The 23,994-nt window shown below is 47.3% G+C and overlaps 1 protein-coding gene across 1 annotated transcript in view; it reads right to left on the reverse strand.

The window, feature by feature from the left end:
- The window catches only part of DRC11L (dynein regulatory complex subunit 11 like), a 74,720-nt gene that overhangs the window by 47,802 nt on the left and 2,924 nt on the right, over positions 1-23,994 (reverse strand). The window contains exons 3-4 of the mRNA XM_077808788.1: positions 1,756-1,875; positions 726-914 (exon numbers count right to left, since the gene is read on the reverse strand). Of these exons, the coding sequence (XP_077664914.1) occupies positions 726-914; positions 1,756-1,875 (309 nt within the window). The remainder of the gene's footprint in view (positions 1-725; positions 915-1,755; positions 1,876-23,994) is intronic.

The raw sequence follows: 23,994 nt of genomic DNA on the forward strand, positions 1-23,994 counted from the left end.
CAGAAGAGTGAGGGCTCTAGTTGGGGGTGCAGGATCTGGGGTGGGGCCAGGGATGAGGTGTTCAGGGCGCGGGAGAGGGCTCCGGGCTGGGACATGGGGTTGGGGTGAGGGCTCTGGCTGAGTGTGTGGGCTCTGGGGTGGGACCGGGGATGAGGAGTTTGGGTTGCAGGAGGGGGCTCCAGGCTGAGGCAGAGGGTTGGGGTGCAGGGGGGTGCAGGGTGCGGGAGGAAGTTTGGGTGCGGAAGGGGATTGGGCTGGGGCAGGGGGTTGGGGTGGAGGAGGGAGTTTGGGGTCCAGGGTCCCAACAGCACTTACTACAGCTCCCAGGAAATGGCCACCAGCTCCCTGCAGCCCCTAGGTGCATGGGCGGCCAGGGAGGCTCTGCAACTGCCCTTGTGCCTGCAGGCGCCACCCCTGCAGCTCTCATTGGTCGCAGCTCCCGGCCAATGGGAGCTGTGGAGCCAGAACTCAGGGCTGGGGCAGTGCGTGGAGCCTCCCTGGGCTTAGGGGGCGGAAGGACCTAACGGCTGCTTCCAGGAGCCACACGGAGCTAGGGCAGGCAGGGAGCCTGCCTTAGCCCCGAGCCCCCACTGCACTGCTGACCGGACTTTAACAGCCCGATCAGCAGTGCCGACCAGAACCACCAGGGTCCATTTATGACCAGGCGTTCTGGTCAGAAAATGGATGCCTGGCAACCCTACACTCTGGGCCGGACATATCCTTACCTTTTGGATGCAGATGGCGGCCTGCTCACGGTCAAGCTCCTTGGCCCCACTCTCCTGGGCCCTCCTCTCTCGCTCCTCGTCCCGCCGGATCTCCCACATGAACTTGGAACGCAGGCGGCCCTGGCGCATCCGCTCTGCCATCTGCACCAGCTGCACGGCCTCGTCCCGCAGCATGGCAGGCCGGGATGGCTGCGGAAGCAGGGCACAATGAGGGTCAGTGAATCTGTGCCCTGATCCAGCCCATGCCAGCCCCAGCCACAGGCACCAGCCCCAGCGAGAGTGCCAGGGAGAACAAAGCCCGCATGCCCCATGGCCAGCCCCAGCCCCAGGGAGAACAGAGCCCGCACACCCCATAGCACGCCCCAGCCAGGGCACCAGGGAGAACAGCCAAGGGGGGCCTGCTGCACTCTCCCCAGGCTTGCCCACAATTCCCTATCAAACCCATCCAGGGCCAGTCTCAGACACCTCATACATGGGAAACACCAGTAACAGGAGGCCATGGTCCCTGGTACAGCTCTATATCCCTAACAGGCCCTGATAGAGCCCCCACTTCCTGCCCTGCTCCTCCCTGGGAGCACACCCGGCTTCACAAACCTCCAGCCACCCTCCTTTGCAGAACATCCTCCCCTCTTCCCCCTCCCCCCGCTGGCCTGATACAGACCCACCCTCCTTTCTGCCCTGCACTCTCCCATGGGCTCCGATACAGCCCTGCCCCCACTCCTGCATCTCCCTCCACAGGCCCTAGACCGTCCTCATTCCCCCTTCTGCCCTGCACCCACCACCGGCCCTGGTACGGCCCCACCCCTCTCTCCTGACCCATGCCCATCCTGGTGCAGACCCCACCTCTCTTACCTGGGACTGTCCGGCACTCTGCTGAACTCTCCCTGCCCCTCCCACTGCAGGGCCACCCCGACACCCCACCCATCCACTGGGGCCTAGCCCAGCCCTGCACCCCCAGCCCCTCGTACTTCAGGTGACTGGTGGGAGTCTCCTCGGCAGAGAAAGGGGCAGCCGGGGGGCAGGCACTCACCCCACAGGGCATGCCAGGCTCCACCCGGGCCAGGATCTCAGACAGCACCTGCTGACGCTCCTTCAGGGCCTTGGCTCTCTGGTTCACAAAGTACTTGGGGATGGGCACCTCCATGTCAGCCTGGGGGGAGAGCACAAGAGCCTCCCCATTAATGCCATCAGCCCCTGGCCTCACGGCCCCTCCACCCCAGCCCTCACACCCAGCCCCCGCACTAGGAGCTCCCTCTCCTGACCAGGGGTGTAGCCACGGGTGGGCCACGGCCCACGCACTTAGCATCCAGGCCCATCTCTGCAGCCCCAGCTCTGCTCCGGCCCAGGCACTTGTCCCGCTCCACTGTCTGGTGCTCCAGCCGGGGAGTGGGGTCAAGGGCTCACCCCGCTCCGCTCGCTCGGTACTCCAGCCTGCGCATGGGGGCTTGCGGGCAGGCAAGCCCCCATGCCCCGACACCGCTCCCCAGCTGGAGCACTGGGTGGGTGGGCAGAATGGGGCAAGCCTCCGCGCCCTGTCCCTGCTCCCTGGGTGTGCACCTAGGCTGCAGAGGGCCCTTGGCCAGCATGTCCATCGCCCCCAAGGCTAGCTGGAGAGGGTGCAGGGAAGCAGTCCCAATTCCTCCAGCCCCCACATCCCCTGTCATTGCCCACACATCTGTAGTCAGGGCCCACCCAAGTGTCCCATCCTGGCTATGCCACTGCTCCTGATGCGGCCTTCACAAACCGGCTGTTGCCACCAGCACAGTGTTATGAGTAATGGAGTTGCTATGATGCAAGAAGCTCCAGCCTCCTCACACCACTCAGCCCTGCTCTCCTCTCCCCTCGCTGGTCTTGCTGGGCAAAGGGGAGCAAAGAGCCCAACAGCTCAGTGCAAATCTTCTCTCTCCTCTCCTCCTGTGAGCAACAGGATGTACCCCACTCCTGCCCCTCCCACACCCAAATGTGCCCCTGGAGCTGCCCCCCAAACCTGGGAAGCAAGGGAGGGAACCCCGTGTCTGCAAATTACTTGCTTAATTATTTGCTCCATTATCTTTCCGGGTACTGAAGTTAAGATGACTGATCTATAATTCTCTGGGTTGTCCTTATTTCCCTTTTTATAGCTTGGCACTATATTTGCCATTTTTCCAGTCCTCTGGAATCTCTCCCATCTTCCATGACTTTTGAAGATCACCGCTAATGGCTGAGCTAGCCCATGGAGAGTCCGAAAAGATAACAGCCACTCCAATTGCCAGACATTTGGCACCTAACAACCATAGATGGCCCACTCCCTTAGGAAGCCAGTGGGTGTGACCAGCTGGAGAACAAAGGGCTAAGAAGAAGGTGTGACGGGTTGAGTCACAGAGATCCCCTTGGGACTGCCACCTGGTGGGTTGGGACTGCCTCCGAGCCCATTTTCTCTGGCAGCTTGGGACTTCAGTACCCCGCCTTGTTGAGCCAGACACAGTAGCCTGCTACAAACCTAGGCCCAGATCCGAACTACATCCCCCAAAAGCTGCAGGTTTAACTGAAAACAGCTAAAGAAGTGCTGCTGTCTCCAACACACAGATACCCCGTTCCCAATGGGGTTCATAGACTCATAGATATGTAGGCCCGAAGGGACCATTATGATCATCTAGTCTGACCTCCTGCACAACGCAAGCCACAGAATTTCACCCATCACTCCTACAAAAAAAAACCAAAAAACCTCACACCTATATCTGTGCTATTGAAGTCCTCAAATCATGGTTTAAAGACTTCAAGGAGCAGAGAATCCTCCAGCAAGTCCCGTGCCCCATGCTACAGAGGAAGGTGAAAAACCTCCAGGGCCTCTTCCAATCTGCCCTGGAGGAAAATTCCTTCCCAACCTCAAATATGGCGATCAGCTAAACCCTGAGCATATGGGCAAGATTCATCAGCCAGATACCCAGGAAAGAATTTTCTGTAGTAACTCGGATCTCACCCCATCTGATAGCCCATCACAGGCCATTGGGCCTATTCACCATGAATATTTAATTACCAAAACCATGTTATCCCATCATATCATCTCCTCCATAAACTTATCGAGTTTAATCTTAAAGCCAGATAGATCTTTTGCCCCCACTGCTTCCCTTGGAAGGCTATTCCAAAACTTCACTCCTCTGATGGTTAAAAACCTTCGTCTAATTTCTAGTCTAAATTTCCTAGTGGCCAGTTTATATCCATTTGTTCTTGTGTCCACATTGGTACTGAGCTTAAATAATTCCTCTCCCTCTCTGGTATTTATCCCTCTGATATATTTATAGAGAGCAATCATATCTCCCCTCAACCTTCTTTTAGTTAGGCTAAACAAGCCAAGCTCCCTGAGTCTCCTTTCATAAGACAAGTTTTCCATTCCTCAGATCATCCTAGTAGTCCTTCTCTGTACCTGTTCCAGTTTGAATTCATCCTTCTTAAACATGGGAGACCAGAACTGCACACAGTATTCCAGGTGAGGTCTCACCAGTGCCTTGTATAACGGTACTAAAACCTCCTTATCCCTACTGGAAATACCTCTCCTGATGCATCCCGAGACCGCATTAGCTTTTTTCACAGCCATATCACATTGGTGGCTCATAGTCATCCTATGATCAATCAATACTCCAAGGTCCTTTTCCTCCTCCGTTACTTCTAATTGATGCGTCCCTAGCTTATAACTAAAATTCTTGTTATTAATCCCTAAATGCATGACCTTACACTTCTCACTATTAAATTTCATCCTATTACTATTACTCCAGTTTACAAGGTCATCCAGATCCTCCTGTAAGGTATCCCTGTCCTTCTCTAAATTGGCAATACCTCCCAGCTTTGTATCATCCGCAAACTTTATTAGCACACTGCCACTTTTTGTGCCAAGGTCAGTAATAAAAAGATTAAATAAGATTGGTCCCAAAACCGATCCTTGAGGAACTCCACTGGGAACCTCCCTCCAGCCTGACAGTTCACCTTTCAGTAGGACCCGTTGTAGTCTCCGCTTTAACCAATTCCTTATCCACCTTTCAATTTTCCTATTGATCCCCATCTTATCCAATTTAACTAATAATTCCCCATGTGGCATGGTATCAAATGCCTTACTAAAATCTAGGTAAATTAGATCCACTGCATTTCCTTTGTCTAAAAAATCTGTTACTTTCTCAAAGAAGGAGATCAGGTTGGTTTGGCACGATCTACCTTTTGTAAAACCATGTTGTATTTTGTCCCATTTACCATTGACTTCAATGTCCTTAACTACCTTCTCCTTCAAAATTTTTTCCAAGACCTTGCATACTACAGATGTCAAACTAACAGGCCTATAATTACCCGGATCACTTTTTTTCCCTTTCTTAAAAATAGGAACTATGTTAGCAATTCTCTAATCATACGGTACAACCCCTGAGTTTACAGATTCATTAAAAATTCTTGCTAATGGGCTTGCAATTTCTTGTGCCAATTCCTTTAATATTCTTGGATGAAGATTATCTGGGCCCCCCGATTTAGTCCCATTAAGCTGTTTGAGTTTTGCTTCTACCTCAAATATGGTGATGTCTACCTCCATATCCTCATTCCCATTTGTCATGCTACCATTATCCCTAAGATCCTCTTTAGTCTTATTAAAGACTGAGGCAAAGTATTTCTTTAGATATTGGGCCATGCCTAGATTATCCTTGACCTCCACTCCATCCTCAGTGTTTAGCGGTCCCACTTCTTCTTTCTTTGTTTTCTTCTTATATATATGACTATAGAACCTTTTACTATTGGTTTTAATTCCCTTTGCAAGGTCCAACTCTACTTGACTTTTAGCCTGTCTCACTTTATGAGACATGTTCTAACCTCAATAAGGTAGCTTTCCTTGCTGATCCCTCCCTTCTTCCACTCCCTATATGCTTTCTGCTTTTTCTTAATCACCTCTCTGAGATGCTTGCTCATCCAGCTTGGTCTACAACTCCTGTCTATGATTTTTTTCCCCTTACTTGGGATGCAGGCTTCCGACAGCTTCTGAAGCTTTGATTTAAAATAATCCCAGGCCTCCTCTACCTTTAGATCCATAAATTCTTCAGTCCAATCCACTTCCCGAACTAATTTCCTTAATTTTTGAAAGTCAGCCCTTTTGAAATCAAAAACTCTAGCTGCAGATTTATTTTCATTAATCCTTCCGTTAGGTTTGAACTGAATTAGCTCATGATCACTTGAGCCAAGATTATCCCCTACAACCATTTCTTCTGTGAGGTCCTCACTACTCACCAAAATCAAATCTAAAATGGCATCCCCTCTAGTCGGTTCAGCAACTACTTGCTGAAGGAATCCATCAGTTATCGCATCTAGGAAAATCTGAGCCCTATTATTATTACTAGCACTCGTCCTCCAGTCTATATCTGGGAAGTTAAAGTCTCCCATGATCACACAGTTTCCATTAGTATTTACTTTATTAAAAACATTAAAAAGGGCTCTATCCATATCCAAATTAGATCCCGGCGGTCTATAGCACACCCCAAGCACTATCCCAGGGGAGGCTCTAATAGTTTTCTTCCCCAATTTAATTTTTGCCCAGACAGACTCAGTCATATCCATTTCATCGCTTCTTATTTCTTTACGTTCTATCTCATCATTGATCTACAATGCTACTCCACCACCTTTACCTTTATTTCGGTCTTTCCTAAACAGCACATACCCTTCAATACCTGTACTCCAGTCATGACTACTATTCCACCCTGTTTCTGTTATCCCTAGAATGTCTGGTTTCACTTCCTGCACCAGTAGCTCTAGTTCCTCCATTTTGTTACCTAGGCTCCTCGCATTAGTGTACAAACATATTAATTTTTGCTGTTTGGCCTCACTCACATTCTGTACCCTATTAGGCACGGTCATTCTACAGCCAGTAGAACCTATTAGACTTGTGTCTACACTGCCCTTCCTCCTACCCACAGCTGTATCCACTCTTACTTCATTTTCTTTCCTCTCAATGCTAAATTCTAGCGTGGAGATTACCTGGACATCTCCCAACCATCTCCCCCTAATTCCTAGTTTAAAGCTCTCTTAATCAGTTGTGCCAGCCTCCATCCTAGAAGTCTATTTCCTTCCCTACTCAGATGAAGTCCATCCCGAGAGAACTGTCCTCTATCCATGAATGCCTCCCAGTGGCCATAGATCCCAAAGCCCTCCTTATAGCATCACTGCCTAAGCCATCTGTTGATAGTCATAATCTCGTCACACCTTTGTTGCCCTTCTCTAGGAACAGACAGAATCCCACTAAAGATCACCTGAGCCTCAATTTCCTTAAGCATCTTCCCCAGCCTAGCATAGTCTCCCTTAATACTTTCCAGTGAGAATCTAGCCGTATCATTTGTTCCCACATGAAGGATAATTAGGGGATTCTTTCCCACTCCCTTTAGAATCCTTTTCAACCTCAGGTCTACATCCCGTATCTTAGCAAACCCCTTGTTCTGTATAAAGTTTATACAGGGTAAGCTCATAAATTGTTCGCCCTCTATAACACTGATAGAGAGATATGCACAGCTGTTTGCTCCCCCAGGAATTAATTACTTGCTCTGGGTTAATTAATAACTAAAAAGTGACTTTATTTAATATAAAAAGTAGGAATTAAGTGGTTCCAAGTAATAACAGACAGAACAAAGTAAACACCAAGCAAATTAAATTACCAAGCAAAATAAAACAAACACACCCAGGTCTAAGCCTAGTACAGTAGGAAACTAAACGCAGGTAAATCTCACACTCAGAGATGTTCCAATAAGCTTCTTTGACAGACTAGACTTCCTCCTAGGCTGGGTCCAGCAATCACTCACACCCCCGTAGTTACTGTCCTTTGTTCCAGTTTCTTTCAGGCATCTGTTTAGGGTGGAGAGGTTATCTTTTGAGCCACCTGAAGACAAAATGGAGGGGTTTCCAGGGGCTTATATAGTCTTTCCCTTGTGGGTGGAAATCCCTCTCTTCTCCTGTGTAAAATCCACTCCACAAGATGGAGTCTCTAGCCACCTGGGCAAGTCACAAGTCTATGAAAAGATAGTTTGAATGTTCCCAGGAAAACTTAGATGTGGATTGGCGTCTCCCAAGGTCCATTGTTAGCTAAATACTCCCTATTACTTGAATAACCCTGTAACGATGCTGGTTCTGGTGGGACCCAACTGAGAGTGCCAATTCAGGACAAACTGCTTCAAGCAGGGCAGTTACAGCCCAAGGCTGGGGTTTTTCCACCTCTAAGGCAAACCAAACTAGCCAAATAAAGCAGACTTTGGTTTTACCCCACTGGCTAACCACAAGCCACACAAGCAGTTCCCTTAGACACTCCAGTTTCCCTGTATCTCCACCAGTGCCACTCATTATGGAGATAAATGGTTATGAAAACCAATACCCCAGTAAAAGAACAAAGGTTCTCTCGATTCCAAAGGATCAAGCCCCAGACCCAGGTCAATATGGAGAAAGAAGAGGTTCGGGACTATTTAGAAAAGCTGGACGAGCACAAGTCCATTGGGCCGGATGCGCTGCATCCCAGAGTGCTAAAGGAGTTGGCGGATGTGATTGCAGAGCCATTGGCCATTATCTTTGAAAACTCATGGCAATCGGGGGAGATCCCGGACAACTGGAAAAAGGCTGATGTCATGCCCATCTTTAAAAAAGGGAAGAAGGAGGATCCTGGGAACTACAGGCCAGTCAGCCTCACCTCAGTCCCTGGAAAAATCATGGAGCAGGTCCTCAAGGAATCAATTCTGAAGCACTTAGAGGAGAGGAAAGTGATCAGGAACAGTCAGCATGGATTCACCAATGGCAAGTCATGCCTGACTAATATAATTGCCTTCTATGACAAGATAACTGGCTCTGTGGATGAAGGGAAAGCAGTGGACATGTTGTTCCTTGACTTTAGCAAAGCTTTTGACACCGTCTCCCACAGTATTCTTGCCAGCAAGTTAAAGAAGTATGGGCTGGATGAAAGGACTATAAGGTGGGTAGAAAGTTGGCTAGATTGTCGGGCTCAACGGGTAGTGATCAATGGCTCCATGTCTAGTTGGCAGCCGGTATCAAGTGGAGTGCCCCAAGGGTCGGTCCTCGGGCGGGTTTTGGTCAATATCTTCATAAATGATCTGGAGGATGGTGTGGATTGCACCCTCAGCAAGTTTGCAGATGACACTTAACTGGGAGGAGAGGTAGATACGCTGGAGGGTAGGGATAGGATACAGAGGGACCTAGACAAATTGGAGGATTGGGCCGAAAGAAATCTGATGACGTTCAACAAGGACAAGTGCAGAGTCCTGCACTTAGGACGGAAGAATCCCATGCACCGCTACAGACTAGGAACCGAATGGCTTGGCAGCAGTTCTGCAGAAAAGGACCTAGGGGTTACAATGGACAAGAAGCTGGATATGAGTCAACAGTGTGCCCTTGTTGCCAAGAAGGCCAATGGCATTTTGGGATGTATAAATAGGGGCATTGCCAGCAGATCGAGGGATGTGATCGTTCCCCCTCTATTCGACATTGGTGAGGCCTCATCTGGAGTACTGTGTCCAGTTTTGGGCCCCACACTACAAGAAGGATGTGGAAAAACTGGAAAGAGTCCAGCGGAGGGCAACAAAAATGATTAGGGGACTGGAACACATGATTTATGAGGCGAGGCTGAGGGAACTGGGATTGTTTAGTCTGCAGAAGAGAAGAATGAGGGGGGATTTGATAGCTGCTTTCAAGTCCCTGAAAGGGGGTTCCAGAGAGGTTGGATCTAGACTGTTCTCAGTGGTAGCTGATGACAGAACAAGGAGTAATGGTCTCAAGTTGCAGTGGGGGAGGTTTAGGTTGGATATTAGGAAAAACTTTTTCACTCGGAGGGTGGTGAAACACTGGAATGTGTTACCTAGGGAGGTGGTGGAATCTCATTCCTTAAATATTTTTAAGGTCAGGCTTGACAAAGCCCTGGCTGGAATGATTTAGTTGGGGATTGGTCCTGCTTTGAGTAGGGGGTTGGACTAGATGACCTCCTGAGGTCCCTTCCAACCCTGATATTCTATGATTCTAATATACAAATCAGATCCTACCCACAAATCATGCTGTTGCCAATCCTTTAGAATCTAAAATCTAAAGGTTTATTCATAAAAGGAAAGAAATAGAGATGAGAGCTAGAATGGGTTAAATGGAATCAATTACATACAGTCATGGCAAAGTTCGTGGTTCAGGCTTGCAGCAGTGATAGAATAAACTGCAGGTTCAAATCAAGTCTCTGAAGTACATTCACAGCTGGGATGGGTCATTCAGTCCTTTGTTCAGAGCTTCAGTTTGTAGCAAAGTTCCTCCAGTGGTAAGAAGCGGGATTGAAGACAAGATGGAGAAGCTGCAGCAGCTTTTTATAGTCTCTTGCCATGTGGTCTTTCTTTCTTTGTTCCAAAGACAAGCTGCCCATCACATGGCCTGGAAACACCGCAGAGTTCTGTCCATGGGCAGGTCCCTGCATATCTTGCTGAGTCATAAGGTGAGTCTGCCTTCTCTCAATGGGTCAGTTATATCACTGATGGTCCTTAATGGGCCATCCAGCAGGCTAGGCAGAGCTGACACCAACTTGTCTGGGGTGTCATCCAGAAGCAGAGCACAAGTTTGAAATACAGACAGTATAGAGCCAATATTCATAACTTTAACTGTAAAAATGATACACATATATAGACAGCATAATCATAACCAGCAAACCATAACCTTGTCTTAGACACCTCATTTGACCCCCTTTATACAAGATTTGGTGCCACTACAGGACTTTGGTTGCAACAATGATCTATACGGTCCCAGCTTATGTCAATAACATCACAAACCCCTTCACACTATGTTGACCAAATCTGCCTTATGTGCTTCCTACAGCAAAGACTTTCAATACAAGCATAGAGCCAACGCTCATAACTTCAGATATAAAAATGATACATGCATACGAATAGGATGAATACATTCAGTAGCACATAACCTTTGCAAAGATATGTTACATGGCATATATAGCATAAGACATATTCCAGTTATGTCATATTTACACTCATAAGCATATTTCTATAAAGCATTATGGGGTGCAAATCTCTGGCAGTAAGTTCAGGAGGAGCATGTGACGTTGGACACTGTCCATGGCAGAGGCAGTACATGTAAAATCCTTGTTTGTCTCTGGTCACACCCATGTTCAGTACCTTTAAATCTTATGATGTCATTCATAGGTGTTCTAGCAAGGTTTGGTGTTCCTGGACCCCGGATGCCTGAAAACAGGTTGGGGTTTAGTATTGCTAACAGAATGCAGACAGTAATATCTGTTAAAGTGTAGGTGTCTTGGCATTTAGCCCCCAATGCCATAAGGCGGTGTGCCTCAGTTTCCCCTTCCACACAGCAGCATAGACCTGTTATGCTTTTGCTGCTGTGCCAAGCTTCCAGGCTGTTTACAGGTATAAGCTGAAAAGCAACATGCTTATGGGACTGTCTTGTCACCATTGCTAGCATGTACAAAAGTTTTTTCCACAAATCAGGTATGTCCCACATCTTTAAAGCGTTTACCACTAGTATTAACTCCTTTGACTTGACCCATAGATGAAGTAGCAAAAGACACAAGATTATCAGCAAATCTTCGGCAGACAGGCTTTGTTCTCACAATTTAGCTTGTTTAGCGTCTATTGCATTTCCCAATTCCTTTGTGTACCACGGTAGGTGCTCTGATGCAGATTCTTCTTCCTCTTTCGAGAAGGCTTTTAATTCAAGCATGTGTTTGAGGCTTTGGCAAGGAAAGGGTGCACTGCAACCATGCCTGCCCTCGGCCCCTCCCTCTGGAATTTCTGTGTGTCAGACCCCACCCCCTTGTAAAGCTTCCCAAATGCAGAGTTTTTCTCTCCCCAGCTTTGAAGATAGGGTTTTTTTTTACAAGGGTAGCAGGAATAACATTATTTAATGGAGTGCTTTGGATCGGTAAGATTCCCTCGGTTACCCCACTTTCTGCCCCCAACAGGTCACCTGGGTGGACCTTCCCCTCCAGGAGATCTGACCCCCAGTCTTCCCTTAAAACTTGATTCACAGAAGAGGGGTCTGGCATTTTTCACCCTCCTCCTGGTAAAAAAGCCTCCCTACAAAAGGTTGGCAGACCCTCTGGTCTCCCCTCACCTTCTATCTGGACTTCCCTCTCTGGGCTCCCCTCTGGGCCAGACACTTCTGTGTCCCCCAAAAGGAAAGGTGACCCTGGTCCAGCTGTGGGCTCACAACTACCAGCTATGACAGACCCTTCACTGGCCAGCAAACTACGCCCCCCCCACCCCACCCCCATTTCCCTGAGGTTGGGCTTGCTTCCAGCTAGAGTCCCTGGGGTCTGTTCCCACCACAGCAGTCACCAGGACCCCAACTTCCACCTTTGGGGTACATCTCTGTGCATCCCAGGGCAGGACCTGTCCCCTGCCGACCTGCAACTTCCTGGCAGTCGGGCCTCGGTGGGATACTCCCCACCCGCAGCGAGATGACAGGACAGGAGCTGGCTTTATCCACCCCCTCCCGCAGGGACTTGCCTTGAGCCCCCGGGGCTACCAGCACTGCTTGACCATCCAGTCCCCTGAAATTGCATTTTCCACTGTTACAGAGGAATTAAAGAGACTCTCCCCTATTTCCCCAGCAGAACATGTGGCTTTACCCTCCCCTCTGGAGCTTTCAGCACAAGATTCCTTCTTGCTGCTAACAAACCCTGAGACAAATTTTGCCACATCAGGGAAATCATTTCCCAGTAGAAACGGTGCAAAATTGTGTGCCACTGTTGCAAGAGTCAGCTCAGTCTGCAAATCACCAGTTTCCATGTGCACCGTAGCTAAAGGTGCAAGGACTTTGTAACCTCTCATCCGTTCTAATTCTGCCATTTTCCCAGGCAACAAATCCTTCTCCTGGATCAGGTCCCTCCTGACCACAGAAATCTCTGCATCCGTGTCCCTTAAACCGTGGAGTACTTTGCCATTAAATTTAACAGCATGCATGTGCACACTGCTTGGTTGTATAGAAGCAACACTTACAAATCCTGTGTGGAAAGAGGCAGAAGCCTGGCTTTGAGAAGCAGCAGCTTCATGTGTTACCTGCTGCCTGTTCCCACTCGGCCAAGGACATTTATTCCTCAAGTGCTCAGTGGACTTACAATTCTAGCACCTCTTGGGCTCTTCTGCTTGTACAGGAGATTTGGGACGAGTAACAGGGGAATGGGGAGGTGAACGCCCAGCCTCCTTTTTCCCCCAGGGGTAAATCGGTGATTCTGCTTTCCACCAGCCCTGTGTCCCTCTGCCCCTGGTTTCTGTTTAATGGCAGCTGGCGACGGCTCAAAAGAGTCTGCAAACTCAGCCAATCCACCCACTGCATCCACCTTTTTGTCCCACAAATACTGTTTTACATCATCACTGCACATATTCAGGAATTGTTCCTGAGAAACCAAATCACACATTCCTTCAAAGCTTGTAATGCCTTTTCCCCTCACCCAGTTATCTAACAAATCTCTCATTCCATTTACATAAGCCACATTACTCAATCCAGATCCCCTCTTAAAACTCCTGAATTTAACCCTGTAGATTTCAGGTGTAATCTGAAACTATTTCAAAACCAGTTCCTTAAATTTACCATAGTTTGAAGCATCATCAATAGGTATCTTATTGAATATGTCCAGAGCTTTTCCAGTCAATTTTGCCATCAATATAGTAATTTTTGATCGTCAGGATTTGCATGGAGGGTGCACAGTCTCTCAAAGGTGATGAAATATTGGACTCATCATACTGCGGACATAATCGTTCCCATTTGTGGATTTTTGGAGAAGTTGAGCCAGCTGCTGGAGGGTTTTGTCTCTTCCACTCCATAACAGTCAGTTCATGCTTCTGGGCCTCAATCTGGGCCTGTATTTCTCTGTCTTTTAACTCCAGGGCTAGCTGCTTCGCTCTCTCCCCTTCTCCTGCCTTTTTTTGGTCAGCCTCCAGCTGCCTGAGTTCTATGGCTCTTTTGTGAGCAGCTTCCTCCCTGGCTGCCTTTGCCTCCATAGCCCTTCTGTGTGCAGTCTCCTCCCTGTCTGTCTCTGCTTCTTTGAGCTTCAGTTGAAACTCATGGTCCTTTGCCTTCTGTTCTGCTTCCAGTCTGGCCAGCTCTAGTTTTGTAGCTGCCTCACGGGTAGACATTTTCCTGCTTTCTTGTGCTTATTTCTCTCACCCAAAATAAACAAACAGAAAATAACAAACCAGTAACCACTTTGTCTGTTCTCCATCCACCACACCCAAAACTCACTTAAAATTACTACCAGTGTCTCAGAGCAATCAACTGTGCATAGATACTGCTCGACTACGTCACTGTGATGGGCTAAGTCAGAGATCCCCTTGGGACTGCCACCTGATGGGCTGGGACTACCTCTGAGCCCATTTTCCCTGGCAGCTTGGGACTTCAGTACCCCATCTTGTTGAGCCAGACACAGTAACCTGCTACAAACCCGGGCCCAGGTCTGAACCACGTCCCCCAAAAGCTGCAGGCTTAACTGAAAACAGCTTAAGAAGTGCTCCTGTCTCCAATACACAGATACCCCATTCCCAATAAGATCCAAACCCCAAATAAATCTGTTTTGCTCTGTATAAAGTTTATACGGGGTAAACTCATCAATTGTTCCCCCTCTATAACACCGATAGAGAGATATGCCCACCTGTTTGCTCCCCCAGGAATTAATTACTTGCTCTAGGTTAATTAATAACTAAAAAGTTACTTTATTTAATATAAAAAGTAGGAATTAAGTGGTTCCAAGTAATAACAGACAGAGTATGCATCCAATGAAGTGAGCTGTAGCTCACAAAAGCTTATGTTCAAATAAATTGGTTAGTCTCTAAGATGCCACAAGTGCTCCTTTTCTTTTAGACAGAACAAAGTAAATTACCAAGCAAAATAAAACAAAAACACCCAGGTCTAAGCCTAGTACAGTAGAAAACTAAACGCAGGTAAATCTCACACTCAGAGATGTTCCAATAAGCTTCTTTGACAGACTAGACTTCCTCCTAGTCTGGGTCCAGCAATCACTCACACCCCCGTAGTTACTGTCCTTTGTTCCAGTTTCTTTCAGACATCTGTTTAGGGTGGAGAGGCTATCTTTTGAGCCAGCTGAAGACAAAATGGAGGGGTTTCCAGGGGCTTATATAGTCTTTCCCTTGTGGGTGGAAACCCCTCTCTTCTCCTGTGTAAAATCCACCCCACAAGGTGGGGTCTCTAGCCACCTGGGCAAGTCACATGTCTATGAATGATTTAGCTTTTTGCAGGCCAATGCCATTGTTTACATGTTAGCTTGAATGTTTCCAGGAAAGCTTACATGTGGATTGGTGTCTCCCAAGGTCCATTGTTAGCTAAGTACTCCCGATTACTTGAATAACTCCTTCACACTATGTTGACCAAATCTGCCTTCCTACAGCAAACACTTTCAATACAAGCATAGAGCCATCGCTCATAAGTTCAGATATAAAAGTGATACATGCATATGAATAGGATGAATACATTCAGTAGAACATAACCTTTGCAAAGATATGTTACATGGCATATCTAGCATAAAACACGTTCCAGTTAGGTCATATTTACACTCATAAGCATATTTCTATAAAGCATTATGGGGTGCAATGTCACAGAAGGCCAGGTGACAATGTTTGCCAGGAACAAGGAGAAAGGACGGGCCAGGTGAGGTTGTTGAGTGCGGGCTGCTGGAAGGAGGAAGATGCTCCTGGACTGGGACTAAAGAGGGATCAGAGGGCTCTAGGACTAACCCAGATGGACTGTGCTATAACTTTCTGTTCTCTAGGTTAATTAAGGATTTTCTACACTGTGTTCTAGACATCTAATAAACCCTTCTGCTTTTACAGCGCTGGCTGAGAGTCACTGCAGATTAAGAAGGTGGGGATGCATTGCTCCCTTTGGTGGTACAAGTCTCCCTCAAGTGCCCATCTCAGGTGGACTCACTGAAGGGAGCTCACGGCGTGAAGCAAGGGTGCTGAAGGCTCCGAGGTTCAGCCCCAGGAGGCAGTGAAGCCAAGTGGCTTGCCCTACTGAAAGAGTGTGACCCTAAGGCGGTCTGGCTCCCTGAAGGCTGTCTTCCTGGGACTGTTCCAGAGCACTGAATCTGTGGCTCTGTAATAACCTGCATTCCTTGATTAATCACTTTGCATTTGATTATATTAAAATGGATTTTGTTTGAATGGGCTCAACTTCTAAATTCCCTCTAAGCTGCGTGGGCGCACATCAGCCTATTAAGCACCATGCAGGCACTCAGGACTGCAGCAGGGAGAGATGCCCTTCCCGCAACCCAGACCTGCCGCAGACGGGGGAAGAGGCACCTATACTGCAGCTCCAACCCCAGAGCTGCCGCGGTGGGGAGAGACGCCTCAGTTTCCCCTATGTATGGCTTAAGTATCTAGGTGGTGGGATAAGGGTGTGTGAGCTTGCAGAGACCTAGAAGGCAGGTGTGCGTACCATCTGCACAGAGAATGGCTGACACCCTGTAACTTAGCAACCTATGGCCCCCTCTTCTGGAAGGTGTTGGGAACAGAGATCAGGTGACCTTTTTGCTTGGGAAAGGGACAAAGGACAGAGGAGGGGCTATAAAGGGTCAGAGGCTGGGCTGGTGGAAACTAGTCTCAGTCCAAAACCAGGAGACTCGGGGAGGCGGGGCGCAGAGCCCAGGGTTCTGGGCACAGGCCCCCCGCCGATGGTCTCTGCTGAAGGTTCCTGATTTCTCTGCTAACAAGGTCTGCTCTATGCTGTATTCCCAACGACTAATAAACCCTTTTGTGTTACACTGGCAGAGTGTCACTGCAGGCTAGAGATCAGGGTGGCATTGCTTCCTCTGGGTGTGGAGGCCCTGGGATCCAGATAGGATTGCCAACCCTCCAGGATTGGCCTGGAGGCTCCAGGAATTAAAGATTATGTCATATGATTAAATCTCCAGGAATATGTCCAACCAAAATTGGCAATCCTAGGTCCAGAGCAAGTGGACTCCCTGAGGGGGCCCACAATGAGTGACAGGTGAGCTGGAGGCTCATAGAGGTGTGGTTCCAGGAGGCGGTGGAGCCCAGGGCTTAGCACCCGAGAGTGAGTGGACCCCCGAGAAGGGCTATTGCACTAAAGGGAAGGGTCCTCCCAGGGACCATATGAAGCAGAGGTCCTGTCAGGGTTCCGCCCGCAACTCTGAGGTACAGATCATAGAATATCAGGGTTGGAAGAGACCTCAGGAGGTCATCTAGTCCAACCCTCTGCTCAAAGCAGGACCAACACCAACTAAATCATCCCAGCCAGGGCTTTCTCAAGCCTGACATTAAAGACCTCTAAGGCAGGAGATTCCACCCCCTCCCTAGGTAACATATTCCAGTGCTTCACAATCCTCCTTGTGAAAGTTTTTCCTAATATCCAACCTAAACCTCCCACACTGCAATGTGAGACAATTACTCCTTGTTCTGTGGGGACCCACATGAAAGACCCTCTAAGCTTATATTCTACCATCTTAGGTTAAAACTTCCCCAAGGCACAAATTCCTTTCCTTGTCCTTGGACGCTATTGCTGCCACCACCAAGTGATTTACACAAAAATTTCAGGGAAGGGTCACTTGGAATCCCTATCCCCCCAGAATATCCCCCCAACCCCTTCACTCCTTTTCCTGGGGAGGCTTGAGAATAATATACCAACCAATTGCCTTAGCAATTTGAGCACAGACCAAACCCTTTATCTTCAGGATACTGAAATCAATCAGGTTCTTAAAACAACAACTTTATTTATAAAGAAAAAAAATAAAAGAATCACACCTGCAAAATCAGGATGGAAGGTAACTTTACAGGGTAATAAAAAGATTTAAAACACAGAAGATTCCCCTGTAGGCTCAGCTTCCCAGTTACAAAAACAGGACTAGAACTACCTCTGTAGCATAGGAAAATTCATAAAACAAAACGACAGATAACCGAAGGCATTTCTTTGCCCTACTTACAATTTCTGTGGTTTTAGATGGAGTATTCCAGGTATATTTTCAGGAGATATTGTACCTGCTCAGCTTCTCCCTCCGTCCGGAGAGGGAACAACAAAAGAGAACAACAAATCCTTCCCCCCCACCTCCCCAATTTGAAAGTATCTTCTTTCCTCATTGGTCCTTCTGGTCAGGGGCCAACTAGATTATTTGAACTGCTTAACCCCTTCCAGGTAAGGCAATCCAGTAGTTGCCAAGGAGAGATTTTATGCTACTGCATACGTAAAGGTTGCTACCCTTTCCCCATTCATGACAGGGCCTGTGAGTCTGAGACAACTGGCATTAGTTTCCTGTGCTTTCATTTTTTATCAGCTTTTCCATTATTTTGCCTGGGGTTCATGTCAGGCAAACTGGTCTATAGGTACCTGCCCTCTTTGAAAAGGGGCAATGGGAGCTCTGTTCCAGTCCTTTGGAATTTCTCTGTCATGGGACAGCTGCCCTTTATGGGGCATGAGGGGTCAGCCTGTCTGTGACTGCCTTATGAAGGCCCCACTTGGGGGCAAAGTGGCTGCCTAGTAAGTGAGCACCTGAACCCAATAAAGGTTACCTAAGCTCAGAGAGGGGATCTCCCAAGGGAGACAGGGAAGTTCTTATGGAGAGACGCTCCCAAGAAAGGGCTGAGCAGGGAGCCTAGAGTAGTGGTTCTCATTGAGGGGTATGCATACCCTTAGGGGTACTCAACTCACCCAGATCAATGTTTCTCGACCTGAGGGTTGCAGCCCTGGGGTTTGTGTATTACAGGATAGGGTTAGGGGGATTGCAAGTGCAGGGCTGGCATTAGGCGGTGGTAAGCAGGACAACGGCCTGGGGCCCCATGCCATAGTGAGCCCCCACGAAGCTAAATTACATGCTTCAGCTCTGCCCTCAGGCTTCAAACAAGGCTCACACATGAAAACAGCTCAAGTATCCCCCTGAACTGCAAGTACAATATTTATATTCTACTCTTTCATAATTATATGGGAAAAATGAGAAAGTGAACAACTTGTCAGCAATAGGGTGCTGTGACATATTTGTGTTTTTGTGTCATTTTGTAAGCAAGTAGTTTAAGTGAGGTGAAACTGGGGCTTACGCAAGACAAACCAGACTCCTGAGAGGAGTATAGTAGTCTGGAACGGTTGAGAACCACTGACCTAGAGGATGAGCTCTCTAGCAAACCCCCCAAAATGGGGAGCCTCCTAGCCAGCGAGGCTGCAGTCAGCAGGTATCCAAGAGGGCCTAGTCACAATCCAGGGTCTCCCAATCAGGGTCCAGAAGCCTGCCCTGGTGAGGATCAGCCGCTGTCCCCGGAGAAGAGTCACAGTGGATGGACCTCCCTGGACCCTGGCTCCAGAGAAAGGCCTCTTGCCTTTATCAGAGTAAGATCTAACACCAAGGGCAGAAACCAGAACCAAGAGAACCCCTGGGGAAGAACCTGGGTAGAAGTAGGCATTAGACTCAGGTGGGAGACAGACTAAGAACGACCTTGTCAATCAGCTGGGATGAACATTTTGTATATATTCTGCATTGACTTGTCTGTTAATACATGAAACGCTTCACAAGGGGGTGCTCTTTAGCAGCTAATAGTCTGTTTAGTCTCATTCATTCATTTTCAAACTTTTTGTATTGGTGACTCCTTTCACACAGCAAGCCTCTTACTGGGATGCCCCTTATAAATGAAAAACAGGGGTTAACTTAATGAGGAATAATAGCTGTCAGCCCCACAGAGCTGACACCCCACAACCCCCATCTTGCACCCCTGTGAGGGGGTCACACATGCCAGTTTGAGAACCCCTAGTCTTATTGCTGTGCTATCCCAAGTGATGGGGGGTGGTAGACTCAAGTAAGGGTTTACCTGCAATATCATACCCATTTGCAAAGAGAAGTCTGGGTCGGCCTGAAATGATGACACCACGATATCCCAACATTTACTAAAAATTAACACCAGCAGGGATGAGGTCTCCCCAGCCAGCTCTTTTAGAACAGTTGGGTGCAAGTTAATAGATTTCAAGGTCAGAAGGGACCATTGTGGATCATCTAATCTGACCTCTTATATAACACAGGCCGTCGAACTTCCACAAAATAATTCCTAGAGAAGGTCTTTTTAGAAAAACATCCAGTATAGATTTTAAAATGGTCAATGATGGAGAATCCACTACAACTCTTGGTAAATTGTTTCAAGGGTTAATTACTGTCACCATTAAAAAATTATGCCTTATTTCCAGTCTGAAGTCTAGCTTCAACTTCCAACCCCTGGATCATGTTAGAACTTTCTCTACTAGATGGAAGAGCCCACTATTCAGTATTTGTTGCTCATATAGATACTTATAGATTGTAATCAAGTCACTTCTTAACCTTCTCTTTTGGAAGGATCAGTTCTGGGTCCAGTGTTATTTAAACATCTTTATTAATTACATGGATGTAGGAAGAGAAAGCACATGGACCAAATTTGCAAAGGACACAAAGCTAGGGTTTGGGGGGTAGGTGTGCAAACACTTTTGGAATATAGAGCTAAAAATCAAAAGGGATCTTGATAAATTGGAGAACTGAGCTATAGACAACAAAAATGAAATTAACAGACAAATGTGAGGTGCTACACTGAGGGAAGAACAAACAAATGCATAAAAACCAGAATGAGGGATAACTGGCTTGGCAACAGCACTGTGGATCATAACCTCAACATGAGTCAACACTGCAATGCTGTTGCAAAAAAGCAAATGCAGGTTTTGGTTACATTAACAGAGGCATAGCACACAAGTCATGGGAGGTGATAGTTTCGCTTAGCACTGGTTAGGCCTCAGCTGGAGTACTATGTCCAATTTTGGTCAACAATATATAGAAAGGATGTACAGAAACTGGAAAGGATCCAGAGGTGAGACACAAAGATGATCAAAGGGATGGAATGCAGACATGTGAGCAAAGGCTGAAGAAACTGGGTATGTTTAGTTTGGAAAAGAGGAGATTAAGAGGGAACATGACAGTCCTCAAATATTTGAAGGGCTGCCATGAAAGATGGAGAAAAGCTGTTCTCTCTTGCCACAGTGGCAGGACAAGAGACAATGGGTTCAAACTACAGCACAGCACATTTAGATGAAATCTCAGAAAAAAAACTTCCTAACTGTAAGAACAGTCGGACAATGGAACAGAGGCCTAGGGAGGTTGTAGAAGCTCCTTCACTGGAGGTTTTCCAAAGGAGGTTGAATAGCCCTGTCTTGGATGGATCAGACACAACAAATCCTCCATCTTGGCAGAGGATTAGACTAGATGACCCTTGTGGTCCCTTCTAACCCTATGGTTCTAGGATTCTCTTTGTTAAGCTAAACAGAGACACTGATTGAGCAGTTTGAATCTAATCCTTTAAGCATTCACATGGCTCTTCTCTGAACCGTTTTCAATTTAATCAACATCCTTCTTGGATTGGGGACACCAGAATGGAGCACAGTATTCCAGCAGTGGTCACACTAGTGACCAATACAGAGGTAAAATAAACACATGTTCAACTGATTATCCACCACTCCCCCAAAATCTTTTTCAGAGCCACTGCCTCCAGGATAGCACCCCCATCCTGAAAGTATGGCCTACATTCGTTAGTCCTAAATGTATACATTTAGCAGTATTAAAAACATATAGTTGGTTTACACCCAGTTTACCAAGTAATCTAGATTGCTCTGTCAGTGACCTGTCTTCTTCCTCGTTTACCATTCCCCCAATTATTGTGTCATCTCATCAGTGATGAGTTTGTTTTCATCTAGGTCATTGATCAAAATATTAAATAGCATAGAGCCAAGATTGGTCCCTGTAGAAGCCACTGAAAATACACCTGCTTGATGACAATTCCATTTTTACAATTACATTTTGAGGCCTATCAGTTAACTTGATTGTAAATGGATTAAACACTGGCTATCTAGCCCTGCTCATTTAAAAGTGTTTATCCCTAGTAGATCCCATCTAACATGCTCCTTCGTTACTAATGGACTGGAAAATATTTCAGGATTCTCATGTGATAGGAATACATCATCCTGCTTCTTTCCAAATACAGAATATTTATTGAACACTGCTGCCTTTTTCGCATTAAAAATTTTACTGTTACCATCTAATTATACCATTGTTAGAATTTCTTGTGTCCTTAATATACTTTTAAAAATCCTTCTTATTGTCCTTAGACCTGCCACTCTCAGATTTTTTCCCTGATGTCTTTAGCTTCCCTTATCAATTTTATACACTTCACAACTTCTCATTTATATTGATTGCTATACATATTCCCCATTTTCTATTTGTTTTATATTGCTTTCTTATTGCTAATTGCTGCCTTCACTTCCCCATTGAAAGAGGATGGGCTTTTAGCCAAAGTTGTCCTCTTTCCTGATTGTGGAACCATGGCTTTTTGGTCATCTAATAAACTCTCCTTAAAGAGCTCCCAATTTTCATTCACATTGTCCTGTTTAATTTGTCTCTTGCAATCAGTTTCACTCAGATTTACCTATGGGAAATTCACTCTTTTGAAACATCAAGTATATACATTACAGGTAAGAACTGTCCTCTGTTCACCCATAATAAATGCAATCAGGTCAACGATCACTGGTCCCTAGGCAACCAACAGCTTCCAGTTCAGTGATTAATTCATCTCTATCCAGCACAATGGATAGTTACTTCATGTTGGCTGTAATAACTTTTGTGTTAGAAAATAATCTACAACTTTCAGAAAATCTACTAATGTTTTACTACTGGCCATGCAACCTCCACCAAATGAAAGTACCCCATAACACCACACTTTCTTTTCACACATTACAGAAAGGTGCTTATCCACATCCTGTTCTCTATTTTAATTTGATCATAGAGATATCAGGGTTGGAAGGGACCTCAGGAGGTCATCTAGTCCAACCCCCTGCTCAAAGCAGGACCAATCCCCAACTAAATCATCCCAGCCAGGGCTTTGTCAAGCCTGACCTTAAAAACCTCAAATGAAGGAGATTCCACCACCTCCCTAGGTAACACGTTCCAGTGTTTCACCACCCTCCTAGTGAAAAAGTGTTTCCTAATATCCAACCTAAACCTCCCCCACTGCAACTTGAGACCATTACTCCTTGTTCTGTCATCTGCTACCACTGAGAACAGTCTAGATCCATCCTCTTTGGGACCCCCTTTCAGGTAGTTGAAAGCAGCCATCAAATCCCCCCTCGTTCTTCAATTCCACAGACTAAACAATCCCAGTGCCACTCAGGTTTGGCCTCCATCATGATGGATGAGCAGCTACCTGGGCCACACCTGAGTAGTGCTGCACTCCTGTGTGCCTGGTCATGACACCACTTTTCTCTTCAGAGTATCTCCCTCTCCTCCCAGTTTAGTGTCATCTGCAAACTTGCTGAGGGTGCAATCCACACCATCCTCCAGATCATTAATGAAGATATTGAACAAAACCGGCCCCAGGACCGACCCTTGGGGCACTCCACTTGATACCGGCTGCCAACTAGACATGGAGCCATTGATTACTACCCGTTGAGCCTGACAATCTAGCCACCTTATCGTTCATTCATCCAGCCCATACTTCTTTAACTTGCTGGCAAGAATACTGTGGCATGAGAGGCTGCAACATTGCTGGGGTTTGACCCAGTGGCTCCTGTCTGACATTTGGGGATGGGGACAGGGGTCCAAGTTTGAGCGTTGCAACCAGGCTTATTGGATTCCAGTGCCACTCAGGTTTGGCCCTCCATCATGATGGATGAGCAGCTACCTGGGCCACATCCGGGTAGTGCTGCACTCCTGTGTGCCTGGTCATGACACCACTTTTCTCTTCAATGTGGCCCACATCATGTGGGTACAGCTGGGCGATGGGAGAGAGTGGAGCCGTTGGTCAGCCAGAGTCAGGAGCCACCGCTCTGGATTGGGAGCGGAGTACTCCACCACAGGTCCAGGCAGTGAGTGGCTAGCGATGTCCTATGGGTGGTGGGCGAGGGGCTATAGGGTGAGTGGGGAATGGTAGGGGACTACAGGGTGAAGGGTGGGGGTGCTTTGGGGTGCTGGAGTTGGGAGCTGTGGACAGTGGGGCCGAAGTGTTGGGGCTGGCGTGTGCATCAGGGCTGATGAGATGGGTGGTGGTGGTGGAGGGTTGCTGAGGTATGAGCTATTCGACATTGGTGAGGCCTCATCTGGAGTACTGTGTCCAGTTTTGGGCCCCACACTACAAGAAGGATGTGGATAAATTAGAGAGAGTCCAGCAAAGGGCAACAAAAATGATTAGGGGTCTAGAACACATGACTTATGAGGAGAGGCTGAGGGAGCTGGGATTGTTTAGCCTGCAGAAGAGAAGAATGA

Source organism: Eretmochelys imbricata, chromosome 2 (assembly GCF_965152235.1).
Source record: "Eretmochelys imbricata isolate rEreImb1 chromosome 2, rEreImb1.hap1, whole genome shotgun sequence".
NCBI lineage: Eukaryota > Metazoa > Chordata > Testudines > Cheloniidae > Eretmochelys > Eretmochelys imbricata.